This window comes from Micromys minutus (assembly GCF_963924665.1).
Source record: "Micromys minutus genome assembly, chromosome: 27".
Lineage (NCBI taxonomy): Eukaryota > Metazoa > Chordata > Mammalia > Rodentia > Muridae > Micromys > Micromys minutus.
The window spans coordinates 38,291,215-38,305,916 of NC_137962.1; the positions used below are offsets into that span (position 1 = coordinate 38,291,215).

The 14,702-nt window shown below is 46.7% G+C and overlaps 1 protein-coding gene across 2 annotated transcripts in view; it reads right to left on the bottom strand.

Annotated features, from left to right (window-relative positions):
* Window positions 1-9,223, bottom strand: part of TAB1 (TGF-beta activated kinase 1 (MAP3K7) binding protein 1) — a 29,223-nt gene extending 20,000 nt beyond the window's left edge. For both annotated transcript variants that reach the window (XM_080938985.1, XM_080938986.1), the window contains exon 1: window positions 9,121-9,223. In XM_080938985.1, the coding sequence (XP_080795111.1) occupies window positions 9,121-9,153 (33 nt within the window). In that variant the 5' untranslated portion in view covers window positions 9,154-9,223. The remainder of the gene's footprint in view (window positions 1-9,120) is intronic.
* Between the last annotated feature and the right edge of the window lie 5,479 nt (window positions 9,224-14,702).

Consider the following 14,702-nt stretch of genomic DNA (forward strand, 5'->3'; position numbering starts at 1 on the left):
CTGGTTCCCTCTTCTGGCATCTGTAGGCACTACACGCAGTGCAGACATAGGCAAAGCTCCTACGCACATAAAATCAAAGTTGTTTAGGCGGGGAATGTTGGAACAAGGCCTCACTGTGTAGCCCTCAAATTCCTTCTATGTAGACCAAAAACTAGCCTTGAACTCAAAAGAGATCTGCCTGTCTCAGCCTCTCCCCTGAAATGCTGGGATTAATGGTACCACTATGCCCAACTCTAAATCTTTTTAATTTTTTAATGTTGATTCTGTAAATTATAGAGTTATCCTTTTACACGCTAGTGAACAGTAATTTTCAAGGCTCTAGTGCCACTGTGCACTGCACTTATGAACAATCTTGAAAAAAAAAAAAAAAACTCCCAAAAATCCAATTAACACTTTTTCTTTTTGTGTGTGATGGGGTAAATTTATATGTGTACCCATGTCTAGGTATATATGTGACAAGGGGCTAAAATTGACACTGAGTGTCCCTCACTGCTCTCCATTTCATTCACTGAAGCTGGGTCCCATGACTGAACCTGGAAATGGGCAATTCCAGCTACTCTTGTTAGCTAGGGATCTTGTCTGTTTGAGTGTTGGGATTATAGGTAGGCCAGTAAAGCTATCTGGCTTTTACATGGCCTTCTTTCTGAGAAGTTTGGCAGGTCAGTGTCCCCCAGCCATAGAAAGCTTTTGAAACTTAGATTCACATAAGTCAAATGAGACCTCAATGCTTTCCTTCTAGCCTTCCAGGGTGTGACAGCCAACAATCTCACAACAGCTTCTAGCTTATTCAGATAAAGCCTTCCATACAGCACTTCAAATAACTTCTAAAAACCTGTCCAGACAAAAGCTATGGGAAGCAAACTCACTTCAGCCAGGAGAGATCCACATCAAAGGCTTACCTTCCTAGAAAAAGCTTAACATAGAGCTGGGTGTGGTAGCACACCTTTGAACCCAGCACTTGGGATGTGGATACAGGATCTCTCTAGTTTGAGGCCAGTCTGGTCTACATAGTGAATTCCAGAGTTCCAAGACAGCCAGAGACCTTGTCTCAAAAAAAAAAAAAAAAAAAAAAAAAAAAAAAAAAAAAAGAAAAAGAAAAAGAAAAAGAAAGAAAGAAAGAAAGAAGCCCAATACAGTGGGCTCAGTCCCTTGCTTTCAAACCTGAAGACCTATGTTTGATCCAAAAATCCACATGGTGGAAGGACAGAAACTACTATAAGATGTCCTCTAACCTCTACACTAATGATATTCATGCACTCCTTCCCACCCCTCACACACACAAAATAAGTAAAAAGGTAAAAATGAAAGAAGCAAAGAGACCTCAAATGAAGATCTCAACTCCACAGTCACAGGGATGAGAGAACCCTTAAGCCAACTAATGCTAACGTACCTTGCTTAGAAGTCCTTATTTTACATTGACTGTGTTTAAACATTAAGTTCCTGGTCTGTTTGCCTTGGCTTATTAGTAAAATAAAGACCATTTTTACCCAACAAGGACAACAGAAAGCAAGCACAGGGAAGCAATATTCCTGTTTGTATTTCTCAGTCGTATCTACACCCAAGTCCCTACTCCAATCCACCTAGGAGAGTGGTGTTTCCCTAATCTCAATCAGCCACACACCATCCTCAGTAAATTATACACTTCCAAGTTTACACATGACCTTAGCCAAAAGGCTGAAATCAATCTACGAGCCATCAATCCACTTCCAATTTTATCTCTAAACTGTCCATTTCTTTCTCAGATGACTTCATTTTGAATGCAAACTTTTCCAGTATTGCAGTAAGTGGAAAGCCATATGGTTTATGGTATCTAGAAGACAAAAGGTGTGTGTGGGGGGGGAGGGAGAGAGAGAGAGAGAGAGAGAGAGAGAGAGAGAGAGAGAGAGAGAGAGAGAGAGAGAGAGAAAAGAGCCAATGCATAAGTACTGAGAGCCCAGAGGCCAAACTGAGCCCTTCTCTCAACAGCACCTGAGGTCTGAAGGGAACTGAAAATCAAATGCCTTCCCAACAGTGGCCATTTCTGTTGCTTCTCCAGGAAAACACTGCATAAGAGCTCAGAGCCTACTTCCGGTGGCTTTAGCATGAGTACAAGGCATTCTGGGTCACTAAGCATGTGACCTCTGGCCACTGTCATAGTTCAGTCTAGTACTACCAAATGGCTCACTACTTGAAAGCTGTATTCTTCTGGTGTACTGGCTGAGTTTTGTGTCAACTTGACACATATTAGTGTTATCAGAAAGGAAGGAACCTTAGTTAAGGCAATGTCACGATGAGATCCAGCTGTAAGGCATTTTCTCAATTAGTGATCAATGGGGGAGGGCCCAGCCCATCGTGGGTAGTGCCATCCCTGGGCTGATGGTCCTGGGTTCAAGCAAGCAGGCTGAGCAAGGCAGGGAAAGAAATCAAGCCAGTCAGTAAGCAGCACCCAGCACATCAGCTCCTGCTTCCAGCTTTCTATCCTGTTTGGTTTCTTCTCCTGACCTCCTCCAGTGATGAACCGCAACATGCAAGTGTAAGTCAAACAAACCCTTTCCTCCCCAACTTGTTTTTGGTCACAGTGTTTCACAATTGAAACCTAATACACTGACCTCATAACAGTGCCCTAGACCCTGTGACAAATGGGGAGTTCTCCTATTCTCTGGGTGCTCCTTCAACAGAGGGCCCAGTAGCCTCGTGCCTCAGATGCAAAGCCTCAGCAAGTAGCCAGCCAACACCAGGAAGCTATGTCACTGTGAGCCAGAAATATTCGGTCCTCCCTGACTTTACCGACCCACTCAAAAGCATTCTTGCTATGTCGTGGCTGAGTGAGCTTTGAGCGTGTTCTCCTATTCCTCTCCTACTTTGCCAGGGACTATATACACAAGAAGCGTCCACAGGATTCTATTAACATGTCTGCCAAGTCTCATCCTTCCTCCACACTGCTGAACAATTTTTGGAAAGGTCACATATTTGCTACTCACACAAACCACCCACTCCTCCACCCACACACTAACTGATGCAGACTTTCTCCCACATCCCCAAATGCCAGGCCAAGAGCTCAGGGGGGTGCTAGCCCTGGGGAAGCTGAAAAGGGGGTGTTTCACACTCCAAGTCCTCAGCACAGAGCAAATCACACACACACACACACACACACACACACACACACACACGTGAGCAAACACATGATTCCTCCCTCGTTCAAAAGAATTGCTCCTAAAATTCAACAGAAAGTGTGCTGGGAGGCCACATCAAAGGCCCTCATTCCTGCCTGTCTTGAGAGGGAACCCCCCTACAGTCCTGCTGTGCTTTGAAAAGCTACAGTGACCCGAGAGCATGTGTGTGTGTGTCCTCAGAGGCTCCACAAACACCTGTGCATGTTTATTTAAGCATGAGTTCCTCACATTCTCAGGGACTCTTATCAAAATCAAGGTCTGCAGTAATCGTCCCCACCCGACTCATCTCAAAACCCCAGGCAGACAAGTGGACAATGTCCTGTTCCCTGTTCAGGCCACAGCTTGAATATCAAATTATGGTATGAAAAGGCTGAGTGTTTCTGTGGTGAAAGCAATCCATTGCCACAGAGACCAAAGGAAGCTTGGAAGGGAGAACAATGGCCCTGGGAAGATGGCTTAGGGTGAGGGACAGCAGTTTCTTCTCTCCAATAAGCCTCTTGTATGACCCACTTCTCTGAGGCCAACTCACTCCAGGCTCCCACTGCTCTCCATCAAATGCTCTCTGTGCTGCTGTCAGACTCCATGACGTATGCTCAAAAGGCTCTTAATAACTGCAGGATGGTCTCTGCAGACCAGCGCAGCAGCTGGACCTCATTCCCAGTAGCTGGTGAATGGCTAGTAAGCAGCTCAGGTATGGCCAAATGTACTCCCCCACCCCATTGTTGGGGATGAAACTCAAGGGCTTGTGAACACTAGGCAAACAACACTCTTCCATTGAGCCTTATCACCAACCCTGGAGATTATATATATATAGTGTATGTGTGTATCCTGAATATATGTTTTTCCCCCAGTGGGCAAATCTGTTTAGAAACAAGGTCTCATATAGTCAAATTCAAGCACCCTGCCCTCTTGTTCCAGCTTCCCAAGTACCAGGATTACAGGATTGTGTCATCACGCTGTTTTATGAGGTGCTGGGAATCAAACCTAGGACGTCATGCATACTAGACAAACTACCAACCCAGTGCAGTCCTGTACTTATTTATTTTAAAATACACTAGGAAAAAAGACATAGGTAGCACCTGTAATTTCATAAATATAATTTCTCAGTACAAATCGAAGTCTAAAAATTATTTCAGGTTGACATTTTTTTTTCTTTATCAAAACTTGTTTTTTATATTTTTGGGGATATCATCTTACTATATTGCCAAGGTTGGCCTCAGACTCCTGGACTCAAGTGACCCTCCGATTCAGCCTCCTCAGTAGTAGGTATTACAGTCACAGTGACCAACCAAACTCATTTTGCTTTTGTTTGCTTGTTTTGAAGCAAAGTTTTTGTGTACCTCTCTCTGTCCTGGAACTCACTCTGTAGAGCAGGTTGGCCTTTGAACTCTCAAAGATCTGCCTGATTCTGCCTCCTGAGCGCTGGGATTAAAGGAATGCTTCACAACCATCTGGTTACAAGCCAAACTCTTGGTTCTCTCTGCCTCGAAAGGCATTCCTTTTCCAGAGCTTCTCATCCCAAGCATGGCACAGTGCTCAGAGAGAACCTTGGGAGTCCTTGCCTCTTCTGTCTCAGCCACACAGCTCACAGACAACTCCATTCACCAGCAAACCACACCACCTCTGTGTCCAAAGTACAGCCATACTCTGATCTCTCCGCCTACACTATCATCCCAGCCAGTGTCTTGTTACACAGGCCAGATATTCAGCAGGCCCTAGGCTTCCACTCTTACTCCTCAAACCCAAGTGGAACTTTTCTCTAGCCAAAAACCAGATGACATCAGGCCCCTGGTCAAAGCACTCAGAAGCTTCTCATTGCTGGCAGAATCTGAAGGTTGTCACAGCAGTCACTAAGCTAACAGTGCCTTCAGACCACAGCTATCACTTCCCCAAGATGTTCCAACCACACTGGCCTCCTTGGGGACTCCTAAAAATGGCAGGCTCTCACATACTCTATCCTCTCCCACTACCTCAGTCTCAACAAATAGTGAGATATTATCCCCTACCACCCTGTTGAAAACAGCCCATGTCATCCTGTTTCTAAACCTTGGGGTTCATTAGATATTATTAGGTTACACATAATCTTTATTTGTTGTTTAGTACCCATCTCCTCCACTAGAATATAAGCTTCATGAGGGCGTAACCCTCCAGCTCCAGCACAGTGCCTACCACAGGAGGAACACTCAAGGGACACCTCAAGGGATTGGCTCACTCACAGCAACACTGAAAGCAGAAGTTTGAGAGTGTAGAGGGCACCAGGTCCTTGTGTTCAGAGATAAGCATGAAGGAAACCAGGAATGTTGAACACACAGGATTGTCTCTTCAACAGAAGGGCTGCATATCTGTTGTTGCCCAGAAAGCTGGAAATGGATGTAGTTAATGGCCTGGTGACCTGTGCAGTCTGTAGGGCCAGACCACAGCTGAATTCCCTCAGACTAGTGTGTTTATCCCAGACTCTTCCTCCCTAGACCTCCATCCTAAGAATTCTCAGTCAACAGAACACATCCTTATGGATTTTGCAAGAGTTTCGAAGCAGCCACTCCTTGAGCATTACTATGATAACTGTCATTGGGAAGCTTCTCTCCAAAGCTCTACTGTACTTACATTTGTCTAAAATAAACTGCTGAGTCAGGTTCTAGAAGTTTGACCCAACTACCGATTCCTGTTGAACCAGATTTCGTTCTTGCCGCAGGTGGACACTCATCATTACTCTGGTTGCCCTGGTGTTTGCAGAGCCCCCACAGCTGACTGTTATTAATCTAGAATTGGAGACATGCTGTAAATCCATACGGGACTCACTTGCTTTTTTTCAGGCTGCTATGGCCAGGTTCTTCTAAAGCAGTGGTTCACAACCTGTGGGTCTTTTGGAGGTCACAGGTGTTCTGTATCACATAGCTTACTTGTTATTTACATTACAACTCGTAACTGTAGCAAAATTAGTTATAAAGTAGCAATAAGATAATTCTGTGGTTAGGAGTCACCACAACATGAAGAGCTGTATTAAAGGATTACAACATTAGGAAGGCTGAAAACCACTGTTCTAAGATTTTCTTTAAAACTTCTTTTCTTAGCTGAATGTTGTGGTGAATGTTTTGAATTCCAACACTCGGAAGCAGATCTCTGAGTTCAAGGCTATACAGTGGAGCTGGAGGTCAGCCACTGCTACACAGTGAGACTGTCTCAAAACAATCAATCAAATGAATTCAGCACTAGAGAGATGACTTAGTAGTTGGGAGCATTTACTTCTGTTCCAGAAGACCCAAGTTCAGTTGCCAAATCCTTACAACTGTCTAACTTCAGTTCCAGAGAATCTGGTGCCTTCTTCTGCCCTCCACAGGCACCAGGCATGCACCTAGAACACTTATAGGAGGCTGGAGAGATGGCTCAGCGGTTAAAAGCACTGACTGCTCTTCCAGAGGACCTGAGTTCAATTCCCAGCAACCACATGGTGGCTCACAACCATCTGTAATGGAATTTCATGCCCTCTTCAGACACACCAGAAGAGAGTGTACATTAAATAAATAAATAAATCACTTACACGCAGGAAAAATACTCTTGCACATGGAACTTAAAAACAAACAAATAAATAAAAACAAACCAACCACACAGGAAGCCCTCAAATTCAAAATCCCCCAAAACAAACTCTTTTAAAGCACCACACTGACTAGTGAGGGTAGGTAAAATCCCTTCAAATGCCCTTTTTTCCAGATACTCTACCTACCTGCCCAAGGATGCCCTTTCAAGACCCACATGAGCCCATTACCACAACCCTTCACTACCTGTCAACACACAGACCTATAACACTAGTTATATCTGACACGTGGATTGTACAGGCCCCTCATATACACATATGTGTATTCCCCTTGGATGCCCCTGCTGTCTTGCCAAAACTGAATGAAAAAAAGATTTAAAAGGAAAGGACATGACTGCTCCTAGGTATGGTAGAGGAGAAAGAGTATTACTGTAGAAAAGTGGGAGAGCAGAGTCAGAGACATCTAAGAGTCTAGAGTAGACAAGACCCTAAGCCATGGAGGCAGGTGAGAAGGAAAGGGAGAAAGCAGGGGAACAGCCAATAGGGCAAAGTTACCAAAATGGGTGAATTATGTAGGAAGAGCAGCCTGCCCCACTGGGGTAAAGAGTTCAGGGTAGGGGCTGAGGGATGCTGGGAGAACCTGGCAACCCAGTTCACTATGATATGTTAAACTGGTACCTCAGCTATTTGTCCCAGGGTTTGAAGCCTAGGCAGCTCTCTGCTGCCTGACCAGGGTTCCTTCAGGAAGTCCACACTGACTTAGTCATGGTGCTGTGGTGTATGCTCCTTTTCCCAAGCTGGACTGAGAAATGGATACCCTGCTGATTCATCTTCCTAAGAGGCCCAGACTAGCAGCTTTCAAGGTCATTTGCAGAACACAGATATCCGAACTGCTCTCACCAGACTCAGGACAAAGGGCAGGTCAATAAGCCTGGCACCCTGCCCGGCCAGGACACCAGGATTCCTCTAAGTAGGAATGTCCTGAGGATGGAAAGGGCCTTACAGTTATCTCTGCCTGCTCCTTCCCTAGCATCAAAATGAGTTAAAAGTAACCCCCTCCCCTTTTATTAAGTCTACCAACATACAGAGAACATTCTCTGTGTGCTGGGAAAAGTCTACATTCTACCCTAACTGGTGTTCTTTGGGCTCCATCACATCCTGGAGACAGAAGATACTTGACCCAGCTGACCTTTCTCTGGTTAGCAAGCCAACTCATCAGTCTTTTTTCCCAGACCCTCTTTCTCCCAAGGTCACAATCATATCAGTGTTCCCCAGATGCTTTCTACAATGGAGACATTTATACAAAGGCCTTGCCCTCTGGGACCTTACAAAGCAGAGAGCCAGACCTCTCTACTTGCAGTTTTACAAAGGCCTGAGTAGGCACACAATAGTGAAGGGAAAGGGAAAAATCATCCCTCTCTCTTCCTCCACTTCTCAAGCTTCAGACCCTCCAGGGCAGGCACGCTACTTCATCCTTGAAAAGCCAAGGCCTAGCTTGGCTTTTTTTTCTCATCCGGTTACAGACACGCGACCAAGCATCTAGCATGCAAGGGTGGTAGGTGGTGACATCAACATGCTAAAAGGACCCTGTCTTCAAGGAATCGCCCTTCTAGTTGAGGAACCGCAGACATCCAGAGGCAATTCCTACAGAGTGCCACGGTAGGGAAGGCCAGGGGATCAGTGCCTTGTCAGTCCTGGCAGATCCAGACAGTACTCTGTGCTAACAAGTTTGCACACGTGTGAGAAAGATGCAGGGACAGGAAGACTACATCAAACCGTAGAGGGTCAAATTACCGTGTAGGGGTGTCTGGAGCCAAACCTCACTCTCACATTAGAGAAAGGCCCAAGTGAGGTCACATGGGACCCGGTGAATTGGGAGGCAGAGGCAAAACCCTAAACCAAAAGTTCTTTGAGGAGCTTAATCCTTAGGGGCATTTCTGGGTCCAGACTGAGTAATTTTAATCCTGCCACTGCCGCTCACCAGCTGCCTGACCTCGGTTTCCTCATCTGTAAAATCTACAGTAAACCTATAGTACCTAATATTCTCTGGTGCTGCTGCGAAGCTTATGAGCGTGAGGCGGTACACACAATGCCAGAGATACAGCGCGCCTTAAACAAGGGGGGGGGCTATTTATTATTAGTCGTGTCCGCGCTCCGGATGGCCCGCTCGGCGGCGCCACGTCCCCTTCCGGCTCGAGGACGCTCCCACTCCGCAGGACCCCGGCGCCCTTGACCCCCAGAGGCCCGGCCTTTGGCGCGCACGCGCAGAATGGGCGAGGCTCCAGCCCGCCACGGGTCTCGCGCGCGCTGCAAGCACCCAAAGGCTTCTGGGGCGAGGGGTCCACTCTCTGCCATCTAAAGACAACAGTTCCTGCACCCGAGGACACACCCGAGCTCCCAACCCTCCCAGCCCGGAGAGCCGGTCGGTTTCCTCACACTCTGGAGCAGGCTCCTCCTCTGCGCCGCCATCTTGGAGGACCCCGCGGCGCGCCAGTCTCTCGGAATAGCTGAATGGGCGGCTAGAGCGGCTCTTGCTGTCCCCCACCCCCACCTCGAGCTTATCCACAGCGCCCCCAGCGGAGCGGAAGAGGCGCAGCAGGGGAGCCTTGCGCAAGCGCGGTTTTTGCCTCCAACTCTCCCCAGCGGAAGGAATGCTAAGCACCTTTAGTCTACTTTCTAGACTTTTCTTGTTTCTGGCCGTGCTTTCTCCCGGATTCTTTTCGATGGGGACCCTGAGATCCTATTTAAAGCATTTTTGCGAGGAGAGGGTAGGGGAAAATAGCGATTCCGTTTACAAGGGCAGTGGGTGAGTGCCTGATCGTGTAATGGAGGCCACACCGGGCCAAACTAGCTGACGTTAGAATCGGAGAAGACTGCAATTCCGAGTACTTGTAAATTCTCGGAAATGAAATTTGTGGACGGTAGCATGGGAGTGTGGTGGTAGTTGGCAATCGGGAACTGCAGGCCACTTGGCATGACTGGCCAGTGCCCAAAGCAAGAGTGTGTTTGTCCAAGAAGCGCATTGCTGAGGAGATTCACACCTGTAATCCCAGAGTTCAGGGGGTTGAGTCAGGAAGACTACAAGTTTGGGACTAGCCTGGGCTATGTTACACAGGAGGTTAGCTCTAGAAGGGCTCCCAAAAATAAGACATACAGAATAAGGTGCTTCAGCTTCCTTGCTTGATCTAATTAATTGATTACTGAGTACTGTATCCTGCCTGAATTCGTCTTTTCCCAACAGCACAAGAACCAAGACTTCCGGCTGGGAAACTTTGTAACACAGCAAGATCCTGTCTCAAAAACAGCCACAACAACCAGGAGGCAGCTGTGCATCCCTTTAATCCCAGCACTTGGGAGGCAAGCAGATCTCTATGAGTTCAAGGCCAGCCTTGTCTAACATCGCTAGGACAGCCAGGGCTACACAGAGAAACCTTGTCTCAAAACTCACGCACACACACACCAGCATGCAGGTCACAGAAGGCCCAAAGGCTGAAACGAAGATGGAGGAGGAATGAAGAGATATGGCTTCACTTGGAGGTTGAACAGAAAGCTACGGGCTGCACAGGGTATGGTGGTACACGTCTTTATTCCCTGGACACTGGAGGCAGAGGCAAGCAGATCTCTGAATTTAAAACTAACTCAATCTAAATAGTGAGTTCCAAGACAGTGAGGGCTATGTAGAGAGAAACCTAATCTTAAAAGCCAAACAACACAACACAAAACAACAAGAACAAAATACCAAGGGGCTGGAGAGATGGCTCGGTGGTTAAGAACACTGACTGCTCTTTCAGAGGTCCTGAGTTCAATTTCCACATGGTGGCTCACAATCATCTGTAATGGGATCTGATGCCCTCTTCTGGTGGTTGAAGACAACTGCAGTGTCCTCGAATATATAAAATAAATCTTTTTTTAAAAAAATCCAAGAAAAGGAAGTTATTGGTTATTAAGCAAGCTCTTGACATGAGCTCACTGGTTCTCTGACTACTGAGAACTATGTAACGTTTTATGAATGGGGAAGAAAGATCAAGTATAAAGGACGACTGCTGGCAAGCAGTGACAGCGTTTGACTTGGCTGGTGAGAGGGAGGGATTTTACTTAAGGTATAAAATCAGTGGGGCCCTGGCTCCATTCAATCCTAACTCATCCATCTCCCAAAGACCCTACCTTGATTACCGTGACCAACTACCGCCAATTTTTGCAGGGCCCTACGATTAGTAACTTTCTAAGGAGAGGAAGTGACCAGATAACTGGCTCGCTCCTTCTTCAGAGCCATACTGAAGCAGAAAGACATCAGGGACAGAGGCTGTGCTCTTAGACTTCCCAGCCATCCAGTCTCACCAAGCACAGTGAAGACTTGCCTGTAACCCCATCTCCTAAGAAGAGACAGGAGGACCAGAAGTTTGATACCAGCCTGGATGACTACATGGCATCCTGTTTCGTTAAATAAGTAAATAATCCAGTATCAAATGGTTTTGTTGTTGTTGTTGTTAAGACTTATGTATATGAGTACACTGTAGCTGTCTTCAGATACACCAGACCCCATTACAAATGCTTGTGAGCCACTATGTGGCTGATGGGAATTGAACTCAAGACCTCTGGAAGAGCAGTCGGTGTTCTTAACCCATTTCTCCAGCCCCACCCCCATCCCCAGTATCAAATATTTTATTAAAGCCACATAAAATGGCCTAAGATAATGGTGATGGGAAGAGGTGTGTTAAGGATCTCTGAAGATTTTTTTTTCAGGCTTGGGTAAGTTTATGGAGCAAGAGAAAGGCATGGTGTGGTTCTGAGATGATATGTCAAGTCAGTAGGGAGCTAAAGCTCAGAACACAAGCTGAGCGTGCAAAGACAACACAGATGGAGCAGCTGAAGGGGCAGGATGGCAAGAGTGGACAGGGTCCAAGGGGAACTGTGCAAGGATGCAAACAACAGTGGGAGGCCTTTGGGGAAAATTTGATTGGCACATAACTAGATTCTATTTAGAGGCCCTGAGCTGAGACCAGTCAGGTGGAGGACACACCCCTCGGGGCTTGAAGATGGTGAGTAGGAGACAGAAAGGGCTCACAGGATTGGAGGGTTTTTTTTTTTTTTTTTTTTCTTTTCTTTTTGCTTAATTGTTGTCTTGTGTTTTGAGACAGGGTTGCTCTGTGTAGCCCTGGCTGCCCTAGAACTCACTCTGTAGACCAGGCTGGCCTCCAATTCAGAGATCCACCTGCCTTCACCTATCTAGTGCTGGGATTAAAAGTGTGCACCACTACACCCAGCTTTTTTTGTTTGTTTGCTTGTACGTTTGTTTTGATCCTAGGTTGGCTTAAGGCTTGGCAAATGTCTGCAACATCAAATTGGGTAAAGGCTCCAGCAGAAGGGAAGTCAGTATGTTGGTAAATGAAGAAACTGAGGTGTACCAGTCTCATGGTCCCCAAGTGACTAAGTGGAGAACAAGACTATAGCTTGGGGCTCACTAGCTTCCCTCAATTTTCCCACCTCTAAAATGGGTCCTGTTTTCTCCCAGGACAAACACATGTCTCCCTGGGGTTGGTTTTGATCAGTTCAAGAAACACTTCAACTGTAACTGCTGATCCTGATAATCATCTAAACTGCCAGAGCTGGCGCAGGGCCTTATCACGGCTGTCCAGACGGGCAGGCTGCCTTTGGTTGCACACATTTCCTGGAATATCCAACAACTGCACCGTGACCTCCCCAGTCCCCACAGCATACAAAGCAGGAAGCCTTGCAGCAAGTCGGGCCTCCGAGATCTGATGTGGGTTTTGCAGGAAGACTTGGCAACCGCTCAGGTCCGAAGTCTGCTCCTGGACCCTCAGCCCAACCTCAGATTCTAGACAATCCCTGATCTGGTTATTTGCCGTTACTGCAGCCAATGCTGCAGGTACATGTTGCCTTGAGCAGATGATGCAGGGACCCTAAAGAACAATGAGAATAAATAAATAAAAATAAAAACTTGCCATCTCCACCCCTATCCTCATCTTTCCCTTGGATTTCTTCATTCTGTCTAGAACCACACACAGGTATGGTAGCCTTGCTGCCCAAGAAGAGGGCACTGGACAGAGCATCTTCCCTTTCCGTAATTTCTCTGTTGTATTTTTGCTCTGTAGATAAGTCTCAGTACTGTCTATTTTATTTGTTTATTTTGGCTTTGGCTATCTTGGAATTCTCTCTGTAGACTACGCTGGCCTCAAACTCACAGAGATCCATCCACCTCTCCCTGGGAATAAAGGTATGCACCACCACCGTCCAGCTAGTGCTGACCACTTTCAACAGAAACATCTACTCCTTACTGGAGGTCTAGCAAACTTGCATCCAGTACTCTAACCAACCTCAGGAAGTGGAAACTTAAGGGTTCTTTGGGAAGCCATTTGGATGGTGTTTTGCTAGAGCAAACACATGAAGGAACGTTTAGCTGACGTGGACACTGGTGAAAGGCTAAGGCGGACTCGTGAAGGAACGTTTCACTGAAGCAGACACAGGAGAATGTTCTCCTAAAGCAAGCATGTGAAAGGACACTGTGATGAAGGATTCTTAGCTCCCAACGCATGTATCGGTCTGCCTTGAGCTCCATTTGATGGGACTCCATAGAAACACACACACACACACAAAAACTTCTGGTGATGTGCTGCAGTTTCTTGTGTTTCCTTGTACTCGAGTTGATTGGCAGAGTGATGTCAACTGAGACAGATGCATGTGCTAAGGCCAGACAGGTGGTGAGGCAAGAGCCATGGAGGGTGTGTGATATTTGGACTCAAAGGACAGTGGCTATGGCTGAGCTAAGCTTGCTTACAGAGCTAGCTGTGCAATGCTTGTTGGCCTTGTGTCTTCACTGATCTTCGCTTCCCTGAGAAGCATAGCCGAGAACTTCTTTTGGCCCTCCTGTTGGTCCTGGTCCCTCCTCATGACTTGCACTGAGGCTAAGGCCCGGCTGTCTCTGCTAGGTAGTGCCACCCCCGCTGACACGTGTTTGCTATCTCAGCTCTACCAAACTAGACTGCCGATATATCCATGGAGTGTTTTCAAGTGCAATGAGCTGCTGCTCCTGACCTGTGACCTGAGCTGCCAATTTCCAGACAACACGGCCAGGGGTTGCTCCACAGAACCTTTCTAAACACATCCACTTCCCCGGTATCCTTTCTTTTCTACTACCTCTGGTGGGTGATGGGCTAGAAGGGAGGTTAAAGCGTTTAAGAACCATCATTAAAAGTAGGCTTTGAAAAAAATCAAACTCACAGCCCCACAATAAGGACCGTGAATGGATGGAGCCAATGGGGTCAAGGTTTGATCCCTGATGTATCTGGGCTGGGCTGGACTGGAGATGGGAGTTTCACATGTCAGATCTCTTTTGTCTGTCCTTGAATTTTTTTTTTTCCCCTGAGCCAGACACAGTGGTACATTCCTATACTCCTAGTACTTGAGAGGCTGAGGCAGCAGGATCATCATGAGTTTGAGGCCAGTTTAGGATCAAGGAGGTTATAACTAAACTATTTTTTTCTCCAATTACTACGTAAATAAATAAATGAAACAGTCCTTTGCTCTAACGGAGCCTAGAGTCCGGCAGGGAAACTGGAAAGACTGCAGAGCCTGTGAAGGTACTGTGGCAAGAGACTGGGCTCAGAAAAGCCTCCACAGGTGGCATCTTACCTGAGGCCCGAAGGGTGCAATAGAGGGCACAGAGGGTGCACTAGTGACATTTCACAATGCTGTGATAAAACACTTGACAAAAGCCACATGCGGAAAAGGGGGGTTATTTGGCTGAGGTTTGAGGCATGGTCCATCCCAACAGGAAGTCATGACAACATAAGCTGCTGCCCATACGGCATCCAGACGCAGGAAGCAGACAGATCAATGCCTACACCCAGATCACTTTTTCCTTTTTATTCAGTCGGGGACCCTAGCCCAGGGGATGGCGCCGCCTACATTAACACTGAGTCATCCTTCTTCAGTTAATTTTTCTTTTCCTTTCTTTTCTTCCTTCTGCTATGTATTTCTGGCTATCCTGGAACTTGCTC